We start from the raw sequence: 21,872 nt of genomic DNA on the forward strand, positions 1-21,872 counted from the left end.
CATCGGTGTGTACCTGCTGAACTTCATCAGTCTGGTTGGGTTTGGAGTGAGTGTGAACCAAGCAAAGAGGGCTTGGAAACAGCCTGAAGAAACAGCAGGAATCACGCCCAGAAGGGAAAGAGTCTGGTCCATTTTGGAACTAAAACTATCTCAGCCTGGCCAAGGAGGAGAGTGGTGAGAAATGAGCTGGAGAGGGAGGCAGGAGCCCAATCCAGGTCACATCACAGCTTTTCTTTTCCTTTGGGGTTATTTCACTGGGGAACAGCTAGCCTAGGGTGACCAGGACTAGGGGGTATCCTGGGACACAGAACTTTCAGTGCTAAACCCAGGAGGGCTGGTCTCCCTAACTAGATCTCTTTTTCCTCCTGTTAGTAGGTCCAACCTGCTCTTCAGAAAGACCACAGCAATTGAAACTAGAAACAGAGCAGGATTTTCCAAACCACCATGAAATCACCTTTCACTATTTTTTGTAAAAGTGCTGATAGAAAGGTACCGGGTTTTGTTCACATTTAAGTTTGTATAAAGCTAGTATTTCTCAATCAACTTCCTTTCCCTGCCTTTATTGCAAATTACGCTTTTGTTAACAAGAGACAAGATAGCTTGATGGCTAAGAGCGTGGGCTCTGGGCCAAAGCACCTGGGTTGGTATCCGGGTTGTGTCCCTTAATAACTGTTGTCTTTTCTGGGCCCCAGTTTCCTTGTCTGTAAAATGGGATTGATTAAAATAGTACCTGCTTCATAGAATGTTGTGAGGATTAAATGAATTATGGAGAATGCTCAGAATAGTGCCGGTACAGAGAGAATGCTCTGCAAGGGTGCACTAGTGTTATAATTATCTTCCTCTGGGACAGGGCAAGTTTTTTCAGATGAAGTCATGGCTCCACCTGAGACTGAACAATACAAATTTGTCAGATAAGGTAGATTCGGAATTTCTTCTTCTGTGACCCAGATAGGGAACACAAAAAGTCATCATTCTAATACACTGGTATTGTTATTATCTTTATAGGTGAGGAAACTGAGTCTCCATTGAAGTTAAGTGACTTGCCCAAGGCCTCACGGCTAAGACTGAGCCAGGATCGCAGAACCCCGTCTGTCGCCCCACCATCACCCCCGTTTCAGTCCTCCCCTTAAGAATGGTGGGCTATGGGGACTTCCCTGGTGGTCCAGCGGGTAAGACTCTGTGCTCCCAATGCAGGGGGCCCAGGTTTGATCCCTGGTCGGGGAACTAGATCCTGCATGCATGCCACAACTAAGAGTTCACATGCCGAGACGAAGATCAAGTGTGCCACAACTAAGACCCAGCGCAGCCTAAATAAATAAATAAATAAATAAATCTTGAAAAAAATAAAAGAGTCATGGGCTACACCATCAATGGACATGGTTTAGGAAGACATGATATATGTATACACACACACGCACGCGTGCACACACACACACAATGGAATATTACTCAGCCATAAAAAAGAATGAAATATTGCCATTTGCAGCAGCAAATGGATGGACCTAGAGAATATTATACTTGGTGAAGTAAGTCAGACAAAGACAAATATTATTATGAAATCACTTATATGTGGAATCTAAAAAATAGTACAAATGAATCTATATACAAAACAGAAACAGACTTATGGACACAGAAAACAAACTTACAGTTACCAAAAAGGAAGGGGGGCAGGGATAAATTATCAGTATGGGATTAGCAGATACAAACTACTACACATAAAATAGATAAGCAACAAGGGTTTACTGTATAGCACAGGGAAATATATTCAATATCTTATAATAACCTATAATGGAAAATAATCTGAAGAAAAAATATATATAACTGAATCACTTTGCTGTACACCTGAAACTAACCCAATATTGTAAACCAACTATACTTCAATTTTTAAAAATACAAAAAAAAAAAAAAAAGAATAATTATGGGCTACAAAGCATGCTATCTATTGTTTTATTATCTTTTGTCTTATAAACTCTAATATCCATTCTGACATTTGGGCAGAGATCTTTTGATTTTTTTAATTTTTATTTTTTGAAAAATATTTATTTATTTATTTTTCTGTCTATCTTGGTTGCACCAGGTCTTAGTTGTGGCATGCGGGATCTTTAGTTGCGGTGTGTGGACTCTTAGTTGGGGCATGTGGAATTCCTCTTAGTTGCGGCATGCAGACTCTCTTAGGTGCAGCATGCATGTGGGATCTAGCTCCCCAGCCAGGGATCGAACCCAGGACCCCTGCATTGCAAACGCAGAGTCTTACCCACTGGACCACCAGGGAAGTCCCGTGGGCAGAGATCTTTTTAAAATTTGATATCGCAATCAACTCTATTGAGATATCATTTACATCTAAAATGCACCCATTTTAAGCGTATAATTTAATGAGTTTTGACCAATGTATCCACCTACATAATCAACACCACCACAATCAATACACAAAACATTTCCATCTCCCCTAAAAAGTTCCTTCTTGCTCCTTTCTAGTCAATCCTCCACCCCCATGCCAGGTCCTAGGCAAACACTGATCAGCTTTCTGTTGCTAAGGTTTAGTTTTTGCGTTTTAGAATTTCAAGTAAGCAGAAACGTGCTCTGTGTACTCTCTTATGTCTCACTTCTTACACTCAGCCCGTTTTTGAGTTTCATTCATGCTTTTGTATGTAAGGCTAGTTTGTTCTTTTTTTTATTGCTGAATAGTATTCCAGTGTATGGATGTACCACTATTTGTTTATTCTCTTATTGATAGACATTTTTAAAATAAATTTATTTATTTTATTTATTTATTTTTGGCTGCGTTGGGTCTTCATTGCTGTGCGCAGGCTTCTCATTGCAGTGGCTTTTCTTGTTGCAGGACATGGGTTCTAGGCACGAGGGCTTCAGTAGTTGTGGCACACAGGCTTAGTTGCTCTGCGGCATGTGAGATCTTCCCGGATCAGGGATCAAACCCATGTCCCCTGCATTGGCAGGCGGATTCTTAACCACTGCACCACCAGGGAAGTCCCTCTTATTGATAGACATTTGAGTTGTTTCCAGTTTGGGGCTATTATGAATAAAGCTGCTATAGACATTCGTGTCCAAATCTTCGTGTGGACTATGTTTTCTTTCTCTCAGGTAAATACCCAGGTATGGAACTGCTGGGTCATAAAGTCAGTGCATGTTAAGTGGCTGTGAGTCATCACACCATTTTATATTCCCACCAGCAATGGGCTCCAGTTGCTTCACAGCTTCACAACACTACATATTAGTGGTCTTTTTGAACAGTTTGGATTTTACTGTTGTTGTTGTGTTGTTACTCTTGTTCTTAATGTAAAAATCTCATTACTTTTAAAAGTTTGAAAACAGTTTCTGCAAGAGGCCACGTGGATGAGTACAGAGGCAAGTTTTATTCAGACATATGCAGTGTGATGGCATGATGTAAATGCACATTAACGTGTCAAGTCATGCATTAACTCAGCAGGCACTTCCCAAGCACTTACAGTGTCAGGTCTTATGATCTAAAAGGTTGGAGACAGGATGAGGGCTGGTTGTTAGATTTTATTGGGTTTCGCATAATCAGAGAAGGCTTCCTGGCTGAGGCATCTTTTGAAATGTATCCTAGACTAAGGGATAGATAAGGAGCATAGAAACTGGCTTGGAGGCAGTGCCCTGAAAACCATTATTCCCTGGGTGCTGTCCCCAGGTGTCTCTAAATGGACTGTGAGAAGGGTTTGGCTTTCAGAGAACTACAGACTGTTAGAGATGGTCTAGTTCTACCCTCACCAGTTACAGTTGAGGAAATACAAGGAGTTCAGAGGGGCCAGGTGACTTGTTCAGCCGCATCTGGCTGAGTTAGCTTCCATATCCTGAGAAGAAGGGGGTCTGGAGAAACAGCCCGGGAGGGTGGTGGGGAGGGCAACTGCCAGCCTGGGAGGGGCTCCTGGAAAGGTGGTGCTGGTCCAAAGCATGCACCCCACCCAGACTCCCAGACTCCCTAGAAGTGTATAAAACTGTAGGTACTGACAACTAAAACTTTTCATCTTAAGACCACATAGCTGCAGAGAACACCACTTGTAGCATACTGTGAATAGTAATGCTTAAATAAAACTATGACCTCATTCTTTTACATATACACATTGGAATCTAAAATACCAAAGGAGTTTGATATTCTAACACATCCATTTAAAATAATGTGAACAAGCTCTCCTTTAACAGTTGGAAAGTTTATGTTATTTATTTTCTCTTTCAGTGCTCCCAATCTTACTGTAACGTATGTTATGACTGAAAGTTTTATTGGTACCTTATCCTAACTGGGTGTAATTAGTATATACATTTTTTAACGTTATAATGTTATATATCTGGTGACTTTGAGGCTCTAAGTCTTAACATTGTTTTCTTTTGAATTAAATTATCATTATAATTATTCAACTCATCAAAACATAAATATATTACACATTTTGATATAGTTACACATAAAAAGTAAAATTATACAAGAAATACATTTTTTTTTTTTTTTTTTGCCGTATGCTGGCCTCTCACTGTTGTGGCCTCTCCCGTTGCGGAGCACAGGCTCCAGACGCGCAGGCTCAGCGGCCATGGCTCACGGGCCCAGCCGCTCTGCGGCATGTGGGATCTTCCCGGACCGGGGCACGAACCCGCATCCCCTGCATCGGCAGGCAGACTCTCAACCACTGCGCCACCAGGGAAGCCCAAGAAATACATTTTTTGATGAGATGCATCAGGCTCTTTTGGTTTTGTTTTCAATCAGTTTATGCATTCATGGATAGAATGCTTGAATGCGACAAAGTTCAGCATCAATTCTCTTACGTTTTTGTTTTGTTTAATGTAAGTGCAGAGAAACCTTGTTCACATACATCTTTAGACGGGAATGGAAGGAGGTTTGGTATAGCAATATTACTTGATTATTTGACTCCCTTCCAAATTATATGCCAAAAATATTAGCAATTATTTTTAGTGATGTTTTATTTATTTATTTATTTTGGCTGTGTTGGGTCTTCGTTGCTGCGCGCAGGGCTTTCTCTAGTTGTGGCTAGCGGGCGCTACTCTTCATTGCGGTGTGTGGGCTTCTTGTTGCAGTGGCTTCTCTTGTTACAGAGCACCGACTCTAGGTGCGCCTGCTTCAGCAGTTGTGGTTCGCGGGCTTCAGTAGTAGCTGTGGCTTGCGGGCTCCAGAGTGCAGGCTCGGTAGTTGTGGCTCGCGGGCTCTAGAGTGCAGGCTCAGTTGTAGCACACGGGCTTAGTTGCTCCGCGGCATGTGGGATCTTCCCAGACCAGGGCTCAAACCCGTGTCCCCTGCATTGGCAGGCGGATTCTTAACCACTGTACCACCAGGGAAGTCCCTGTTAGCAATTTTTTTTCAATTAACTAAAGTTTGATTAGGTTCTCAAATCGTATTCGAATTAGCGAATTAGAAACCGTTCGATGTTTTCTTGTCACTTGGTCTTTATTCTCTTTGTGGGAACACCAACAATAATTCCAGCAGTCTCTTTGCTGGGCTCCTGGAAGATTTTTATGCCCTGAAGCAATGTACCATGGGGTGGAGTGGTTTCCAAGTGGATAAGACCTTGCTCCCAGGGGCCGTCTCCTGATGGTCACTTTTGGCCCAGGGAAACTCTGGACACTTATTCCCTTAAAACTATTTGGTGTGCTCTCCTTGGGACCTGTGAACCCCAGTGTGAGGACCGCTGACCTGAGGATGCCTTCCATACCCCTAAGGACCTGTGAACTCCAGTTTAGGACCACTGACCTGAGGATGCCTTCATTTCCCACCTAGAGAGGTGAAAAAAGTGTCCTATCCCCTCTCACCCAGTGGCTTCTCTGGGGTCTTCACAACCCTGGAAGGTGGTGGGAAGAAAGAGGGCAGGCTGAGTCTATACATGCCTTGGGCAGGGCTTTGTCACTCAGTGAGAGAAGGAATGACAGTAACAGGGAGGGGAGAAGGCTTTTTGAGAAATGGGACTATTTTAGGTAGATCTGGAAACATCTGGAAGGGAATCAAACAGGAAGAAGAAGAAATTTACCTCTTACAAAGGGTTGTAAAGAGGTGTTCTGAGTGAGCCAAGGACCTTCTTTCTTTCAGCATATTTTAGCAGAAGCCAACAATGTGCCAGCCCTGTGGCAGGAGGAGGTCTGCAAGTCACCTGTCACTGCCTTCAGCGAGCTTATACTGTACACAGTTGGCCCAGGGAGGGGGAGGGAAGGGAAGAAAGTGGGAGGGAGAGAAGAAGAGGGGGGAGGGGTAGGAGGGGATTGAGGAAGAGGAGAGAGAGGTTGGGGGGGAGAAGAGAGGGAGAGAGAAAGAAAGAGAGAGAGGAGTTACTAGGCAGTTGTAATGCAGGGAGATCATAATGTGGGGTGATCAGCACAGAGGGCTGAGGGAGCACCCAGGAGGGGCCCTGATCCTGGCAAGGGGAGGGGTACCAGGGAAGATGCCAGTCCGGAGGGAGCAAAACCAAAACCTAAAACCAAATACTCAGGTGTCTGGAGGGGTGGGGTGCATTCTGGGAATATCCTTAGATCAGCACTGAGAGATAAGAACAGACCTGATGAGGAGTTTAACTGGGTATGAGGCAAAGGACTGCTCTGTTTCCTTAATAAGTCTTACAGCTCTCTTTCTCTCCCTCTCTCTCTCTCTCTCTCCCTCTCTCTCTCCCTCTCTCTCTCTCTCTCTCTCCCTCTCTCTCTCTCTCTCTCTCTCTCTCTCTCTCTCTCTCTCTCTATATATATATATATATATATACACACACACATATATTTAATCATATATATGATTAAAATAAAAAATTAAATTTATAAACAAATTCATAAATCTCCCACACAGAAGAATTCCCAATGATTTGTACTTTACCCTCAAGTGAGCGTAAATCTCCACTCCTTAAGTCTCGTCTGTGCATAGTAACTTCCTTCCAAAGAGTACAGTCTGGAAAGGAGGGGAAGAGTAACTTCACAGTGGAGAAACCTGACAAACCTCAGTCAGGGGATCAAGGTCAACATCAACAGTGATAAGTCATGTTGATGATATGTACCCTTGATATGATGTGATGATAACGGTACTTTACCTCTCAAAAACCCCATAACCCCAGTCTAATCATGAAAAAAAGATATCAGACAAATTCCAATAGAGAGCATCCTACCTACCCAGTTTCCTCAAAATGGTCAAGGTCACCTAAAACAAGGAAAAGTCTGAAAAACTGCCACAGTCAAGAGGAGCCTAAGGAGACATGATGACTAAATACAAGGTCATATCCTGGATGGGATACTGGAACAGAAAGAAGATATTAAGTAAAACCTAAGGAAATCTGAAGTATGGACTTTAGTTAAAAATAATGTATCAATTTTGGTTCACGAATTTTAACAAATGTACCATACTAATGGAAGATGTTTATAAGGGAAACGATGTGAAGTTTATGGAAACTCTCCATTATCTTCTCACTTTTTCTATAAATGTAAAAACGTTCTAAAAAAAGAAAGTCTCAACAACAACGACAACAACAAAATCTCTTTTAAAAAAACTAATTACTGGGCTTCCCTGGTGGCGCAGTGGTTAAGAATCCACCTGCCGATGCAGGGGACACGGGTTCGAGCCCTGGTCCGGGAGGATCCCACATGCCGTGGAGCAACTAAGCCTGTGTGCCACAACTACTGAGGCTGAGCTCTAGAGCCCATGCTCCACAACAAGAGAAGCCACTGCAATGAGAAGACCACGCACCGCAACCAAGTGTAGCCCCCTATCGCCGCAACTAGAGGAAGCCCCTACATAGCAACGAAGACCCAACGCAACCAGAAATAAATTTTTAAAAAAACAAAAACAAAAGAACTACTTTGCAGCAACATGGATGGACCTAGAGATTATCATACTAAGTTGATGTAAATCAGAGAAAGACAAGTATCATATGATACCAGTTATATGTGGAATCTAAAAAAATGATACAAATGAACTTACTTACGAAACAGAAACAGACTCACAGGCATAGAAAACAAATATATGGTTACCAAAGGGGAAATGTAGGGGGGAGGGGAAAATTAGGAATTTGGTATTAACATATACACACTACTATGTACTAAATAGATAAACAACAAGGACCTACTATATAGCACAGGGAACTCTACTCAATACATGGGAAAAGAATCTGAGAAAAAAATATGTATAACTGAATCACTTTGTTGTACACCTGAAACTAACACAACATTGTAAACTGACTATACTTCAATAATAATAATAAAAAAAAAGAGATCTACTATCAGCCTAAGCCTTCCTAGTCAGAAACAGTCTCAGATACTCTGAAGTAGAATAAAGAATGTAGACTATTTTTGGGGAATTCCCTGGTGGTCCAGTGATTAGGACTCCGGGGGCACAGGTACAATCCCTGGTCAGGGAACTAAGATCCCACACGCCGCACGGCCAAAAAAAAAAAGAATGTAGACTGTTTTTCAGTGAAAAGAAAAAACAAACTAATTACTCTCTTAAGTCAATTAAATTATTTCTTTCGGTCCAAGTCTTCATTCAGTCAACAATTACTACTATAGTTAACTTGTATTGAGCATTATCTAGCTTTAGGCAGGCACAGAGTGACTTACATAGTATCCTATAATACAATGCTACAAGGTAGATTTTTCTCCTTTTACAGATTGGAAACTGAAGCATGAGAAAGCTCATTCATGCAGTTGTTTAATAAACAATTAGTTAGTGAATGCCTTACAGGTGCTGGGTCTCTTGGAGTAAATACCTGCAGGGGCCTCAAGTGCAACCATCCAGACTGAGCTGAAGCATATGACCTCTGCTCCCCCCCCCAACCCCACCCCCAGCTCCTCCTCCTCCCAAAGTTGTTACTGTACCATCTGCCAGGTGTCTCAAGAGCAGTCCTGCACTGGCCTCCTTCCTGGCCTCCCTCCCCCCAGTGTTTAACTTGACACTGAGCTCAGTGACCCTTCCTCAGAAATGTCTCCTCAGAGCTCATCCTCTCTGATGGGGACTCCACCCAAGCCTCCACCCATCTTTCCAGAACCCACATCAGATGGTTTCATCCCCAGCCAAAACCTTCTGATGGCCATTCAATAGCTTTCACAATGTAGCTCAACCGGTCCCATTTCTCCCACTGCCCTACTCCCAGTGCTCCAGCTCCCCCCACACCCACCTGCAACATCACACTATCTGCAGGTCTCTGCTCTTGGTTTTCTTGAGGCTTGCTTAATGCTTTCCCTTTTTTACCCTTGGAAATCATACACGCACTTCAAGTCTTAACTCAAATTCATCAGCTTTCATACACCAGTGTTCTCCCTCCCTGGCCCAGCAGTCAGCCCTTACCTGTCTCATAGCAACTACCACATGGGTTTTGAGGGGTCAGAGCTGGTGGATCTGTATCTCCAGCTGTGAGTTCCCTAAGGCACCTCTGTATTCTGGTGCTCAGGAATGTCTGAGTTATTCCCCTCAGTCAGCTTCTGTTATGTAAAAGCAAAATGCCCATGTTTCATAATTAGGTGCCAGTAGAGATCGATGCAAGGAAAGCCATAGCAGTTATGAGGGAGAAGTTGTGGTCCAGAGAGGCTTCATGGAGATGGTGGACTTGAGAGTCCACTGTCAGATTAAAGCCACATTTAGAGTTTATCGAGTGCATGCTCTACGTTGGATTGTGCTATCGCAAGGAACTTTCACCTAGATCACCTCATTTACTCTTCAACACAGACCTACTAGGTATCATTATATCTATTTCTGTAGATGAGGAGACCAAAGCTAAGAGCATCAAATGCACACAGTGTCACAGCTACTGAGTGACTGGGCAGGAACAAGAAGGCTGGTCTCTGACTCTTACTCCAAAGTCCAGCCTAACATTAAATAATGAGTATGTGGGGGGAAACTGCTGTAATCAACTCAACAGAGAGTATGTACTGAATCTGTAGCAAGCAAGGCCCACTTAGGCACCACCCCATACATTCCAGAGAGCAGTGGAACCAAGAGGGAGACTCTGGGGACAGTGAGGAGGTGGCTGGAAGGATTCTGTGTCCCTGAGACACCCCTCCTATGCTAACCACTCCATGCAGGGGGGACATTCTCTCTGCACAGTCCAGACCTGAGGATCCCGTTGGAGAGTGTGGTGGTGAACCCTTCAGCATCTGCTTGGATTTGAATATTGCCTCCTGGCTTCCCCACTTCCTGGCCACATGACCTTGGACAAATTGCTCCACCATGTTGAATTTCAGTTGCCGGTTTCATAATGTGTGGAAAAGGGCAGTGCCTATTTCACAGCATTAGTGTGAAGATGAAATAACAATGAATATTAGGAACTTAGTGTGGTGCTTGGCACATCATGGGTTACTCAGAAAAGGTATTTCTGGTTATTTGACCTCTGTCTGGACCTATCTGTATTTCCCTAAATGCAGCCGGCAGGTGATCTGGGGTGGAGCCTTACAAACTAGCAGCCCCCAACCTGGGATCACTATTCCCAAGGCAGAAACCTCCCTACCTCCCAGCTCGGGCACCCTCCCTCTTGGGACCTAGCCTGCCGCGCAGCGCCCCTGGCGGTACAGCCGCGTCGTGGCCGCAGGTTTCGGGCAGGAGAAGCCGACCCGGGAGCAGCGAGAAGTTATTTTGGCCCACGAACCAGGCCGGGGCCACTGCAGGCCCAGAGAGCCTTCTCTGAGGGCTGGTGAGGGTCCAGTCCTCTGCGCCTACCAGGAAAGTTCGGCAAGAAAAGCATAACCACACAATGTACGGTGCACACCTGGACGCTTTTGAGAATACAGGAGGCGCGCTTAGTCATTACTCTCAGGCTACCAGTTAAAGCCAGGACACCGGTGACCCCGGCCTAGAGCCTTCACTTTAGCAAGGTAGCAAGGCCCATGGGCCCCAGAAAGGAACAGACACTGTCTGGGTCGCCTAGGCCGGTGGAAGAGAGAAACCCAACAGCAGTTGCACCCAAACTCTCGCAGTTCCGCCTCTCTGGATTCCCCACCCGCCTCCAACATCTCTTGTCTCTCGTTCCTGCCAGGCTTTTCAGGCATTTCTTACCCGCTCCTGCGTGCTCCCACAGCGCTGTGGCCATGTTCCTGGGTACACGTCACGAGCATGGCTTCCTGCTGGCCAAGCCACCAGCTCTGCCACTTTCTGGACCTGGTGGGCCCCTGGATGTGGGAGAAGAGAGGCCAGTGCCTTGTGAAGGTAGGATTATGATGGCGATTAGATTGAAGAACGGGAGGTTCTCTTGGGGACCTAGGGCAACGGGCTGTTTATTTATTTTAAAAAGTTATTTATTTTATTTTTAAAAAATTTTGGCAGCACTGGGTCTTTGTTGCTGTGCACAGGCTTTCTCTAGTTGCCGCAATTGGGGGCTACTCTTCCTGCAGTGCGCAGGCTTCTTATTGTGGTGGCTTCCCTTGTTGCAGAGCACGGGCTCTAGAGCGCAGGCTCAGTAGTTGTGGCGCATGAGCTTAGTTGCTCTGTGGCATGGGGGATCTTGCCGGACCAGGGCTCGAACCTGTGTCCCCTGCGTTGGCAGGCAGATTCTTAACCACTGCGCAACCAGGGATGTCCCCAACGGGCTGTTTTAAAAGGTGGGAGCGGGAGCTGGACAGAGGCTGAGCAGTCTTCTGAGGGAGGGAAGCCTGGGCCTGAAAGGTGCTGGGGACCCGCTCCTTGTCTGGGGGTAGATTGCGCTGGGCGGGTGGGGGAAGGGGGTTTGAGAAAGCTGGGATTGCCTCCTGGTGTCAAAGCCTGGAACTGCAGCAGGGTCCAGAGGGGCCTGTGTTCAGCGGGGCCCGCCCACCACCCAGCTGGTCTACAGCTCGGACATGTGCAACGCTCCCCCACCCGACTCCCCTCGAGAGCGGGATAGGCCTTGCCCAGCCCCCCCACACCACCACCACCCCGGCCCCGCCCTCCCGCCGCAGTCATCACCTCATCTCCCAGGGGCCAGCCTCGCGACTTCTCTGCGGGAGCAAACGCGGGCTTCTGAGAACCCGGAAGTGACGTTAAAGGCGCGCGTCCCGGGGGCGGGAGTCAGCTGAGCTGCTCGGGGGAGGTTGGGATCACCTGAGATCGGCTAGGGGGAGCCGGTGGTCTCCTGGGGGCGGGAGTTGGGTGCAGTACTGCGCCAGATTCAAGGGGGAGAGCTCCCCGGTCTTCTCGCTCTATAAGGCGAGAGTGAGAAGATCCTCAGGATTTTAAAGAGGAGGAGTCGGCGGCGGCGGCGGATTGCCAGGATCTGTCAGATCCCTGTCGAGGCTGGGGAGTCGCAGCTTCCAATCCGGGGAGACGGGGATCCCTGGGGGGAGCCCTGTTGTAATCCCTGGGCCCAAGACGGAGGACCCACAGGCCGGGCACCATGGCGTCTATCCTGGATGAATACGAGGACTCCCTCTCCCGCTCGGCCGTCTTGCAGCCCGGCTGCCCCAGCGTCGGCATCCCCCACTCGGGTAAGGGAAGTGAGGGCGCCTCTGCACCTCTTAGCTCTCCTGGCATCTGCAAGAGAGGAGCGGAGGGGTTGGCTCCAGGAGCTCGGGTTCACCTCCTGGACGTGCAGTCTGGGTCTAGGCCCTTGATTCTCCTCAGGCACTTATGGCCCCCAGCTGGTGGATGGTCGAAGATTGAAAGAGCAGCAAGAGCAGCCGCGTGATCTAGGCCCTGCCACTAGGGTCCTTCTAAGAGGGAACTGGAACTCAGATAAGGAAGTGTCTTGCTTACAGGGCCGCAGTTGGGAAAACTGAGAATAGGCTCAGATGAGAATAGGCTCAGATGAGAATAGGCTTCATCTGATTCAGTGTTTTTCCCACCAGGCCCCTTCTGGAGGTGGGAGGAAAAGAGTGGGCAAAGAACTGGTGAAATGGGAATGTTGTAGGGGAAGGAGGGATGGTCCTAGAGGGAACTTTGTCACTGAACAGGGGAAAATGAAGTACTTTAGGCTTTTGCTAGAGCTGTGTGCATCTGGGCGTTGAGGGGAAGTTTTTGCAGCAGTTTGTTAACCAACTGATTGGAAGGATTCCCCAAGGATCCCTCCGCCCTCATTCTTCTGGAGACTCACTGAGAGTATTACTGCATGGGCAAGGAGGAGGGGAGAGAGCGGAACTAGACTACTTTAGTTGAGCTGGGATTGCTTGGCCAAAGATTGATAAGGGAGAACACCCAACCCTTCCCCGCCCACCACATTACCACTGGGAGCAGGTATATCATGGTGTAACAGCATCCCAAGGGTTCAAAGAATCAACCCCTCACTGCTTTCAGAGATGTGGGAAGAGCCCAGAACCCCTAATGTAGCCTAGGACTAATGTAGAGGTGATTAGCAAACTGCTTGATATATTGGTATTCAAGTGCTGGCTCACCAAGGTCCCGGGGTAGCAATATGTTGGGAAGGTGGAGAGGAATATGTTGCCCTTCCTCCCTCTGTTCCATAGCTAACCTTTCCTTGGCTCCTCACCTAGGATATGTGAATGCCCAGCTAGAGAAGGAAGTGCCCATTTTCACGAGGCAGCGCATTGACTTTACCCCTTCTGAGCGTATCACCAGTCTTGTCGTCTCCTGCAATCAGCTCTGCATGAGCCTGGGCAAGGATACACTACTCCGGTAAGTGAGGACCCAAAAGGTTTAGGAGTAGGGAGTGGATTGGTGGTATTTTGGAACTACTGACTGACCGGGCCTTTTTTCCACTCTGGGCAGGTTAAACAGTGGATTTGGAATGTTCAGGAAATATCCTATCCCTTCCTAAAGAGAACCAGTAGCATAGTAGACCCGGACTCTGAGCTCAGCTCTCCCACTTAACAGGGATGGAAAGTCACCCAGTCTTTCTGAACACGTCCCTTCATCTGTTAAAGACAGTACCAACCCACAAGTTAGTCATGTAGATAAGCGAAACGGTCTAGAGTCCTGAAATAAATCCACTATAAATGGAAATAAAATATCTCAATAAAACTGGAAATAAATAGTATAAGTAAATGGAACTAATATATGACAAAGGTGTCAGCAAAATTGTTTATCTATCCAGAATAACCATCTGGGATGAAACAGAGCTAAACCTCTGTATCATAAAAATGAATTCTAAGTGGAATAATTATTTGAATACAAAAAATAGTGTGAATGTTAAAAGAATATTTAATAAATTTCAATGTTCTTGGGCTGAAGAGAGACCTTCTTACTCAAGCTAGAAAATCCAGAATCCACAAGGGAAAAGGTAGATAGATTTGACCACGTAGTGATTGCTGTTATGACAGAATAAAAATAAAAAAGCATATGAAGCAGGTCAGGACAAAAGATGGTGGGAAAATAATGTTTTTCCACATATGACTGAAGATTTACATTCCTGTTCCTTAAAAAGCCCTTAGAAATTAATGAGAAAAAGACAGTCCAGGGAATTCCCTTGTGGTCCAGTGGTTAGGACTTGGCGCTTTCACTGCTGGGGCCCAGGTTCAGTCCCCGGTTGGGGAACTAAGATCCCGCAAGCTGTGAGGTGCAGCCAAAAAAAAAAAAAAGAAAAGAAAAAAGACGGTTCAATAGAAAAGGGAGGGTAAACAAGATAAACAAGCAGTTCACAGAAGAGGAACTACAAATTTTCCAGTAAACATCTGAAAATAATTTTCAGCCTGTGGGAAATGCAAATCAAAATCACAGTAAGATACCATTTTTTTTCAACCTATCAGATTAGCAAAAATTTTAAACAGTAATATATGATGCTGGTGAAGATACACAGAGATGGACTCTCATACATTACTGGAAAGAGTATAAATTGCCACCATCTTTTGGAAAAATAATCTGGCAATGTCTGTTAAACACTGAAATATCTATAACTTTGACCTGGCAGTCCCACTTTGGGGAATACATACCATAGAAAGAAAAGTACCAGTTTACAAAGGTATAGATACAAGGATGTTGATTCCAGCAGTATTTGTGGTAGGAAAAACTGGACCCAAGCTGCATATCCATCAATAGGAAAATGATTAAGTTATAGTTCACCCATAAAAGGGAATATTATGCAGTTATTAAAACAATGAGTTAGCTGTATCTGTTGACCCAGTGGGATGTTCATGAAATATCATTAAGTGAGAAAAGCAAATTATAAATTAATATGCATACACACACATATATACAATGTGAAAACATTTTTGTAAAAACTGATAAAATAAGCTTGTTTATATTATGAACATGGAGAAAGATGTTAACATCAGTTTTTTCCATTGGGAATAATAGGAGTTTGGGAAGAAAATCATTAACTTTTTCTTCATACACTGTTGTATTGATTCTTTAGTTAGAATGAGCATATAATTTGAAAAGAATTTCATAAGGGAAATACCTTAAATAGGAAATAATCTTAAGGGAGCACTCCTCAAGGTTATTGTGAAGGTTAATTGAGGTCATACTAGCTCAAGCTCTTGGCATGGTGCTTGGTATATAGAAAGTGCTCAGTAACCATTAGCTACTATTTGTTGTTCCCTTTTTACCCCGGCATTCTGGGATACCCCTGCCTATCTTCCTAGATGCACTGGAGGTATGTTGAGCAGAAGGAAAAGACTTCTGCTTAGTGACTTCTCACAATGAAGTGGGGGTGTTCTCAGAGCTGAGCGTTCTTAAGGAGGACCCCACATGTGTTTCAGAGTTCCCTTGGGATTGTAGTCAGAATTTTGTGTGTCTATGTAGATTTCAGGGAAGAAAGGCTGTGCCTTTCATCAGATTATAAAGAGGTCTGTGATTCAACAGAAGGATCTGCCCTTCTCTGGAGTGAGGCTGTGACTCTTGTCCCAACAGCATTGACTTAGGCAAAGCAAATGAACCCAACCACATGGAGCTGGGGCGCAAGGATGATGCCAAAGTTCACAAGATGTTCCTGGACCCTACTGGTAAGTGGTGGTAGAGTTCTGAGATGGGGAGTAGGGGGTGGGGGATGTTGAGGGTAGGTCACTGCCTGGGTGGGTGGGATCTGAGGGTGGGAATAGCATCCTCTAGGGTGCCATGCTCTCCCCCACTCCAGGCTCTCACCTGCTGATTGCTCTGAGCAGCACTGAGGTCCTCTACGTGAACCGTAATGGACAGAAAGTTCGGCCCCTGGCACGCTGGAAGGGGCAGCTGGTGGAGAGTGTGGGCTGGAACAAGGCCCTGGGTACTGAGAGCAGCACAGGCCCCATCCTGGTCGGCACTGCCCAAGGTCAGATCTTTGAAGCAGAGCTCTCGGCCAGCGAGGGTGGGCTTTTCGGCCCTGCCCCGGATCTCTACTTCCGTCCGTTGTATGTGCTAAACGAAGAAGGGGGCCCAGCACCTGTGTGTTCCCTCGAGGCGGAGCGGGGCCCTGAAGGGCGTGGGTTTGTCATCGCCACCACTCGGCAGCGCCTCTTCCAGTTCATAGGCCGAGCAGCCGAGGGAGCTGAGGCCCAGGGCTTCTCAGGGCTCTTTGCTGCCTACACTGACCACCCACCCCCATTCCGTGAGTTCCCCAGCAGTCTGGGCTACAGTGAGTTGGCCTTCTACACCCCCAAGTTGCGCTCTGCGCCCCGGGCCTTCGCTTGGATGATGGGGGATGGCGTGTTGTATGGCTCGTTGGACTGCGGGCGTCCCGACTCCCTGCTGAGCGAGGAGCGGGTCTGGGAGTACCCAGAGGGGGTGGGTCCTGGGGCCAGCCCACCCCTGGCCATCGTCCTGACCCAGTTCCACTTCCTGCTGCTGCTGGCGGACCGGGTGGAGGCGGTGTGCACGCTGACGGGGCAGGTGGTGCTGCGGGACCACTTCCTGGAGAAGTTTGGGCCGCTGAAGCACATGGTGAAGGACTCCTCCACAGGCCACCTGTGGGCCCACACCGAGCGGGCCGTCTTCCGCTACCAGGTACAGCGGGAGGCCCGGGATGTCTGGCGCACCTACCTGGACATGAACCGCTTCGACCTGGCCAAAGAGTATTGTCGAGAGCGGCCTGACTGCCTGGACACGGTCCTGGCCCGGGAGGCCGACTTCTGCTTCCGCCAGCATCGTTACCTGGAGAGTGCCCGCTGCTACGCCCTGACTCAGAGCTACTTTGAGGAGATTGCCCTCAAGTTCTTGGAGGCCCACCAGGAGGAGGCGCTGGCCGAGTTCCTGCAGCGAAAACTGGCCAGTTTGAAGCCTGCTGAGCGCACCCAGGCCACGCTGCTTACCGCCTGGCTGACGGAGCTCTACCTGAGCCGACTCGGGGCCCTGCAGGGTGACCCTGAGGCCCTGAACCTCTACCGGGAAACCCGGGAGCGTTTCCGCGCCTTCCTAAGCAGCCCCCGCCACAAGGAGTGGCTCTTCGCCAGCCGGGCCTCCATCCACGAGCTGCTCGCCAGCCACGGGGACACAGAGCACATGGTATACTTCGCTGTGATCATGCAGGACTACGAGCGCGTGGTGGCATACCACTGCCAGCATGAGGCCTACGAGGAGGCCCTGGCTGTGCTGGCCCGCCACCGTGACCCCCAGCTCTTCTACAAGTTCTCACCCATCCTTATCCGTCACATCCCTCGCCAGCTGGTGGACGCCTGGATTGAGCTGGGCAGCCGGCTGGATGCCCGGCAGCTCATCCCTGCCCTGGTGAACTATAGCCAGGGTGGCGAGGCCCAGCAGGTGAGCCAGGCCATCCGCTACATGGAGTTCTGCGTGAATGTACTGGGCGAGACTGAGCAGGCCATTCACAATTACCTGCTGTCGCTCTATGCCCGAGGCCAGCCAGCCTCGCTGCTGGCCTACCTCGAGCAGGCCGGGGCCAGCCCACACCGGGTACATTATGACCTCAAGTACGCGCTGCGGCTCTGTGCTGAGCATGGCCACCACCATGCTTGCGTCCATGTCTACAAGGTCCTGGAGCTGTATGAGGAGGCTGTGGACCTGGCCCTGCAGGTGAGCCAATGAGCCTTGACCCTATCCAGGAGAGGGGCCTGGAGAGCAGTAGCTTCAGGTGCTGAAGGGCCAGAGGGACACTGTGGCTAGGGGGTGCTGGCTTCTCTCCCAGATAGCAACTGTAGTATAGAGGTTAAGAACACAGACTCAAGTCAGGGTTTGAATTCTGGTTCTGCCTCTTACTAAGCTGTGTGACCTCAGGCTGGTTTCCGAACCTCTCTTTGCGTCAGATTATTCAGACGCAAAATGGGGATGATGTTATAGTACTTCCCTCACAGGTAAATTCTGCGTACCTGCTAGCCACAATTGCAGAAGGGGAAAGTGCTGAGTTGCATTGCTCAAATAATGAATTGTCACCTGCGTAGGATCGTGTGAAGTGCTATTTAAAATTCGAGGGGGGGCTTCCCTGGTGGCGCAGTGGTTGAGAGTCTGCCTGCCGATGCAGGGGACATGGGTTCATGCCCCGGTCCGGGAAGATCCCACATGCCGCGGAGCGGCTGGGCCCGTGAGCCATGGCCGCTGAGCCTGCGCGTCCGGAGCCTGTGCTCCACAGTGGGAGAGGCCACAACAGTGAGAGGCCCGCGTACTGCAAAAAATAAATAAATAAATAAATAAAATTCGAGGGAATTCCCTGGTGGTCCAGTGGTTAGAACTCTGCACTTTCACTACCAAGGGCGTGGGTTTGATCCCTGGTCGGGGAACTAAGATCCCGCAAGCCACGCAGCGAGGCCAAAAAAAAAAAGGAATTCCTGGGTCTGAACCCAGGACTTACTGAATCAAAATGTCTGTGGAGGGGGCCCAGAAATCTGTATTTTGGATGTGCTCCCCAGGTGATTTGTAAATTCACTAAAATTGCAGGCCCACCATCATAAGTAGCGTTTGTGTAGCTCTGACAGAGGCAGGCCCATTACTGAGACAGGTTCCTTCCCAGCCCCGAGGAGCCCCGTCTCACTTGCTGCCTGGAGTGCTGGGCCTCTGTCTTTCCCACAGACCCTGTCCTGAGTGGGACCTGACCCTAACGCTCTCAGCCTCCCCACAGGTGGACGTGGACCTGGCCAAGCAGTGTGCTGACCTGCCCGAGGAAGATGAGGAGCTACGCAAGAAGCTGTGGCTGAAGATTGCTCGGCATGTGGTGCAGGAGGAGGAGGATGTGCAGACGGCCATGGCCTGCCTGGCCAGCTGCCCCCTGCTCAAGATCGAGGACGTGCTGCCTTTCTTCCCTGACTTCGTCACCATCGACCACTTCAAGGAGGCGATCTGCAGCTCGCTGAAGGCTTACAACCACCACATCCAAGAGCTGCAGCGGGAGATGGAAGAGGCCACGGCCAGCGCCCAGCGCATCCGGCGAGACCTGCAGGAGCTGCGGGGCCGCTATGGCACCGTGGAGCCCCAGGACAAATGTGCCACCTGCGACTTCCCCCTGCTCAACCGCCCTTTTTACCTCTTCCTTTGTGGCCACATGTTCCACGCTGACTGCCTGCTGCAGGCCGTGCGGCCTGGCCTGCCGGCCTACAAGCAGGCTCGGCTCGAGGAGCTACAGCGAAAGCTGGGCGCCGCTCCACCCCCTGCCAAGGGCTCTGCCCGGGCTAAGGAGGCCGAGGGGGGCGCTGCCACCGGGGGGCCCAGCCGGGAACAGCTCAAGGCTGACCTGGATGAACTGGTGGCCGCTGAGTGCGTGTACTGTGGAGAGCTGATGATCCGCTCTATTGACCGGCCCTTCATCGACCCTCAGCGCTATGAGGAGGAGCACCTCAGTTGGTTGTAGGAATGTGTCAACCCCGATAGGCGGGCAGGCGGTTGGGGGCTGTCCCTTCTTGGGAAGGCCACAGCATCATCTGTCCTTGGTCTCCTGGAGGCTGCTGGGCTGGGACTGTGGTGGGGGGAGCAGAATCATAGCTGTTGTCCTCGAGGGGTGAGCTACGAGTGCATTCTGCCAGCTGCCCGTGCTGTTCTTCAGGGCTGCCTTAGAGCTGCTGTTTTGCTAGGCCGTCAGCCTGCTTCCCAACGGAGGGCCTTAGCCTGGAGAAGTCAGAATTCTGACCCCATTACCATTCCCCCTGCGCCTAACAGCTCTTTCTTCCTTTTCCCTCCTCACACACATCATGTTCTCTTTCTGGAGCACTACCTACCATTATTCCTTTTCACTCTGTGGCTCTTCTCCCTCAGAAGCCCTCTCTTCTGTCGGCTTCTAGGTCCCACAGGTGAAAAGACAACCCCTCCAAGTCCTGGGCATGGGGTGGGGGGAAAGGTGGTGCTGATGGTGGGCATGCTCTTGTGCACACTGTCTGGGGCTCCAGTGTGAGGGGTACCCTGGGGCAGAGGGCCTCACGGAGGACAGTGGGAGATGGTGATGGGGTGGAGAGCATTAAACTGTCTGCACTGGTGACTGTGGAGTTGATGGCTTTGTGTTGATGCTGGGCAGAGTGGTGTGTGAGTGATCTCCAAGAGGGGCTAGGGTGTCACGGGGAAGCTGCCAGGGCCCTGCATGTTCAAGCCTTGGCCCTTGCTCCTTTTCCTGGAGATGTGACAGGATGATTTTGCCATTTTCTGCTCACTTCTTTGCCTTCCACTGTATCCGTTCTGACTCCAGGCTTCTGTTGGTAATTAGGGCCCACCTAGGAGCAGGGACTGTTCTTCCCTTTGGCCAGCAGGTGGTGTTGCTCCCCACAGAACCCTCCACACTCAGGCAGCAGGGGGCGCTGATTTCTCAAGTCACTTTCTCCACTGGTGCTTCCTAGGTCTATTCCCTCCGTAGTTGTTCCCAAGAGTTTTCTGGTAATCTCCACTGCCTAACCATAAATCTAAGCCCCTCGTTCTTCCTCCCTCCACTGGCCCTTACGCATGCTAGATTTTGCTTGCCCCTCCCTTTGCCAGCCTGCATCCCTGCCTTCTCAACTTCTGCCCAGTTTTGATACTGCCCTACGACTGTCTGGCATTAAACCATGATTTTTTTTGGCCAAGCTGCGTGGCATGCGGGATCTTAGTTCCTCGACCAGGAATCAAACCTGTGCCCCCTGCATTGGAAGCACATAGTCTTAATCACTGGACCGCCAGGGAAGTCCCTTAACCATAATGTTGAGGTCCAACATGGAGGCGAGACTACCACTGCCACCATCCATGGCATTTGGCAGATATGTTTTCTCCCCATCTATCTCCTTTGACCTGCCCATCCCCCCAGCTTACAGTTCTTTAGTTGTGGCTCGAGGCTAAGCCCTAGGGAGTCCTGAAGCAGGGCCTTCCCATGATATCAGCTGAGCACCCTTTGCTCCATGGACTGGTGTTCACAGTCCACTGCCCAGGTTTATGGGTGTGGTCTATCAGCCGCCCAGACTGAAACAAAATAAAAAGTGAGTGTTCCTGGAATCAGGCTGGGGTCAGGTCACCTAGCTAGTGACTGCAGGCGTCTCTCTTGCCCCTGCAGCCTAATCCTCTTCCAAGACTTTTATCTCCTTCAGCCCTGGGAGAATCTTGCCCTGCTTATTCTTTTCCAGCCACTAGAACAACGGGGTCTCTTCATGGCCCCTGCCAAGGGATAGGGCCAGAAGCTGCCCATCTTTGATGAGCCTCAGACTCCCCATCTTGCCCCAGAAGCCAGAGTGGAAGCAAATGGGGGGTAGGGTCCCGCTGGGTGAGTAGAGGGCATCCTAATCCTGTTCCATTTCCCCCATTCCAGGAAGATTTGGAGGGCTCCCGCTCCCCATGTGGCCTAAGGCTCCCCTCACACCTAGACATGCCCAGTAGTGGGCTCAGGGTCGTATTCCTCACTGTCAGTGAGAACTAGGTATAAACCTTGGCCCACCACTGGCATGGTCACTTGCTTACTTGAAACAGCTTGGGGCTTCTGTCTTTGCACATAATGGGTGCCTAATACATGTTAGTTAAACAGACACTGCCCTATTGCTCCCTCCTCCCAGAGGACTTGGCTAAGACAGCTTGGGACACCCCTGCCCCTTCTGTCCTCTCTTAAGCCTGCCCATCTGGTCCTAGGCTGCTTCCTCTTTCCTGGAAAAAGGCCCCAGTCTTCTCTGGCACTGACAGAATGGGGTTCCGTTGAGTCAGGGCAACGGGA

The 21,872-nt window shown here is 49.0% G+C and overlaps 1 protein-coding gene, 1 long non-coding RNA gene and 1 other non-coding gene across 4 annotated transcripts in view; 1 reads left to right on the top strand and 2 right to left on the bottom strand.

Moving 5' to 3' along the window:
* Positions 1–11,802, bottom strand: part of LOC117311082 (uncharacterized) — a 40,809-nt gene extending 29,007 nt beyond the window's left edge. Inside the window, exon 1 of the long non-coding RNA XR_012330058.1 lies at positions 10,991–11,802. This is a non-coding gene — a long non-coding RNA (uncharacterized lncRNA). The remainder of the gene's footprint in view (positions 1–10,990) is intronic.
* On the bottom strand, positions 2,200–2,272 carry TRNAA-UGC (transfer RNA alanine (anticodon UGC)). The gene has a single exon. It is a non-coding gene; the product is annotated as a tRNA-Ala (tRNA).
* Positions 11,803–11,929: 127 nt separating the features above from the next.
* Positions 11,930–20,189, top strand: VPS18 (VPS18 core subunit of CORVET and HOPS complexes). Of its 2 annotated transcripts, XM_004318550.4 has the most exons (5): positions 11,930–12,393; positions 13,396–13,537; positions 15,710–15,801; positions 15,933–17,803; positions 18,843–20,189. In XM_004318550.4, exons 1-5 carry the CDS (start codon positions 12,303–12,305, stop codon positions 19,566–19,568), a joined length of 2,922 nt encoding a protein of 973 aa, XP_004318598.1. In that variant the 5' UTR covers positions 11,930–12,302; the 3' UTR covers positions 19,569–20,189. The 2 variants fall into 2 exon arrangements, with proteins under 2 accessions (XP_004318598.1, XP_019790868.1); XM_019935309.3 differs by lacking the exons at positions 11,930–12,393; positions 13,396–13,537 and adding an exon at positions 13,614–14,577.
* Positions 20,190–21,872: the final 1,683 nt, after the last annotated feature.

Source organism: Tursiops truncatus, chromosome 2 (assembly GCF_011762595.2).
Source record: "Tursiops truncatus isolate mTurTru1 chromosome 2, mTurTru1.mat.Y, whole genome shotgun sequence".
NCBI classification, from domain to species: domain Eukaryota; kingdom Metazoa; phylum Chordata; class Mammalia; order Artiodactyla; family Delphinidae; genus Tursiops; species Tursiops truncatus.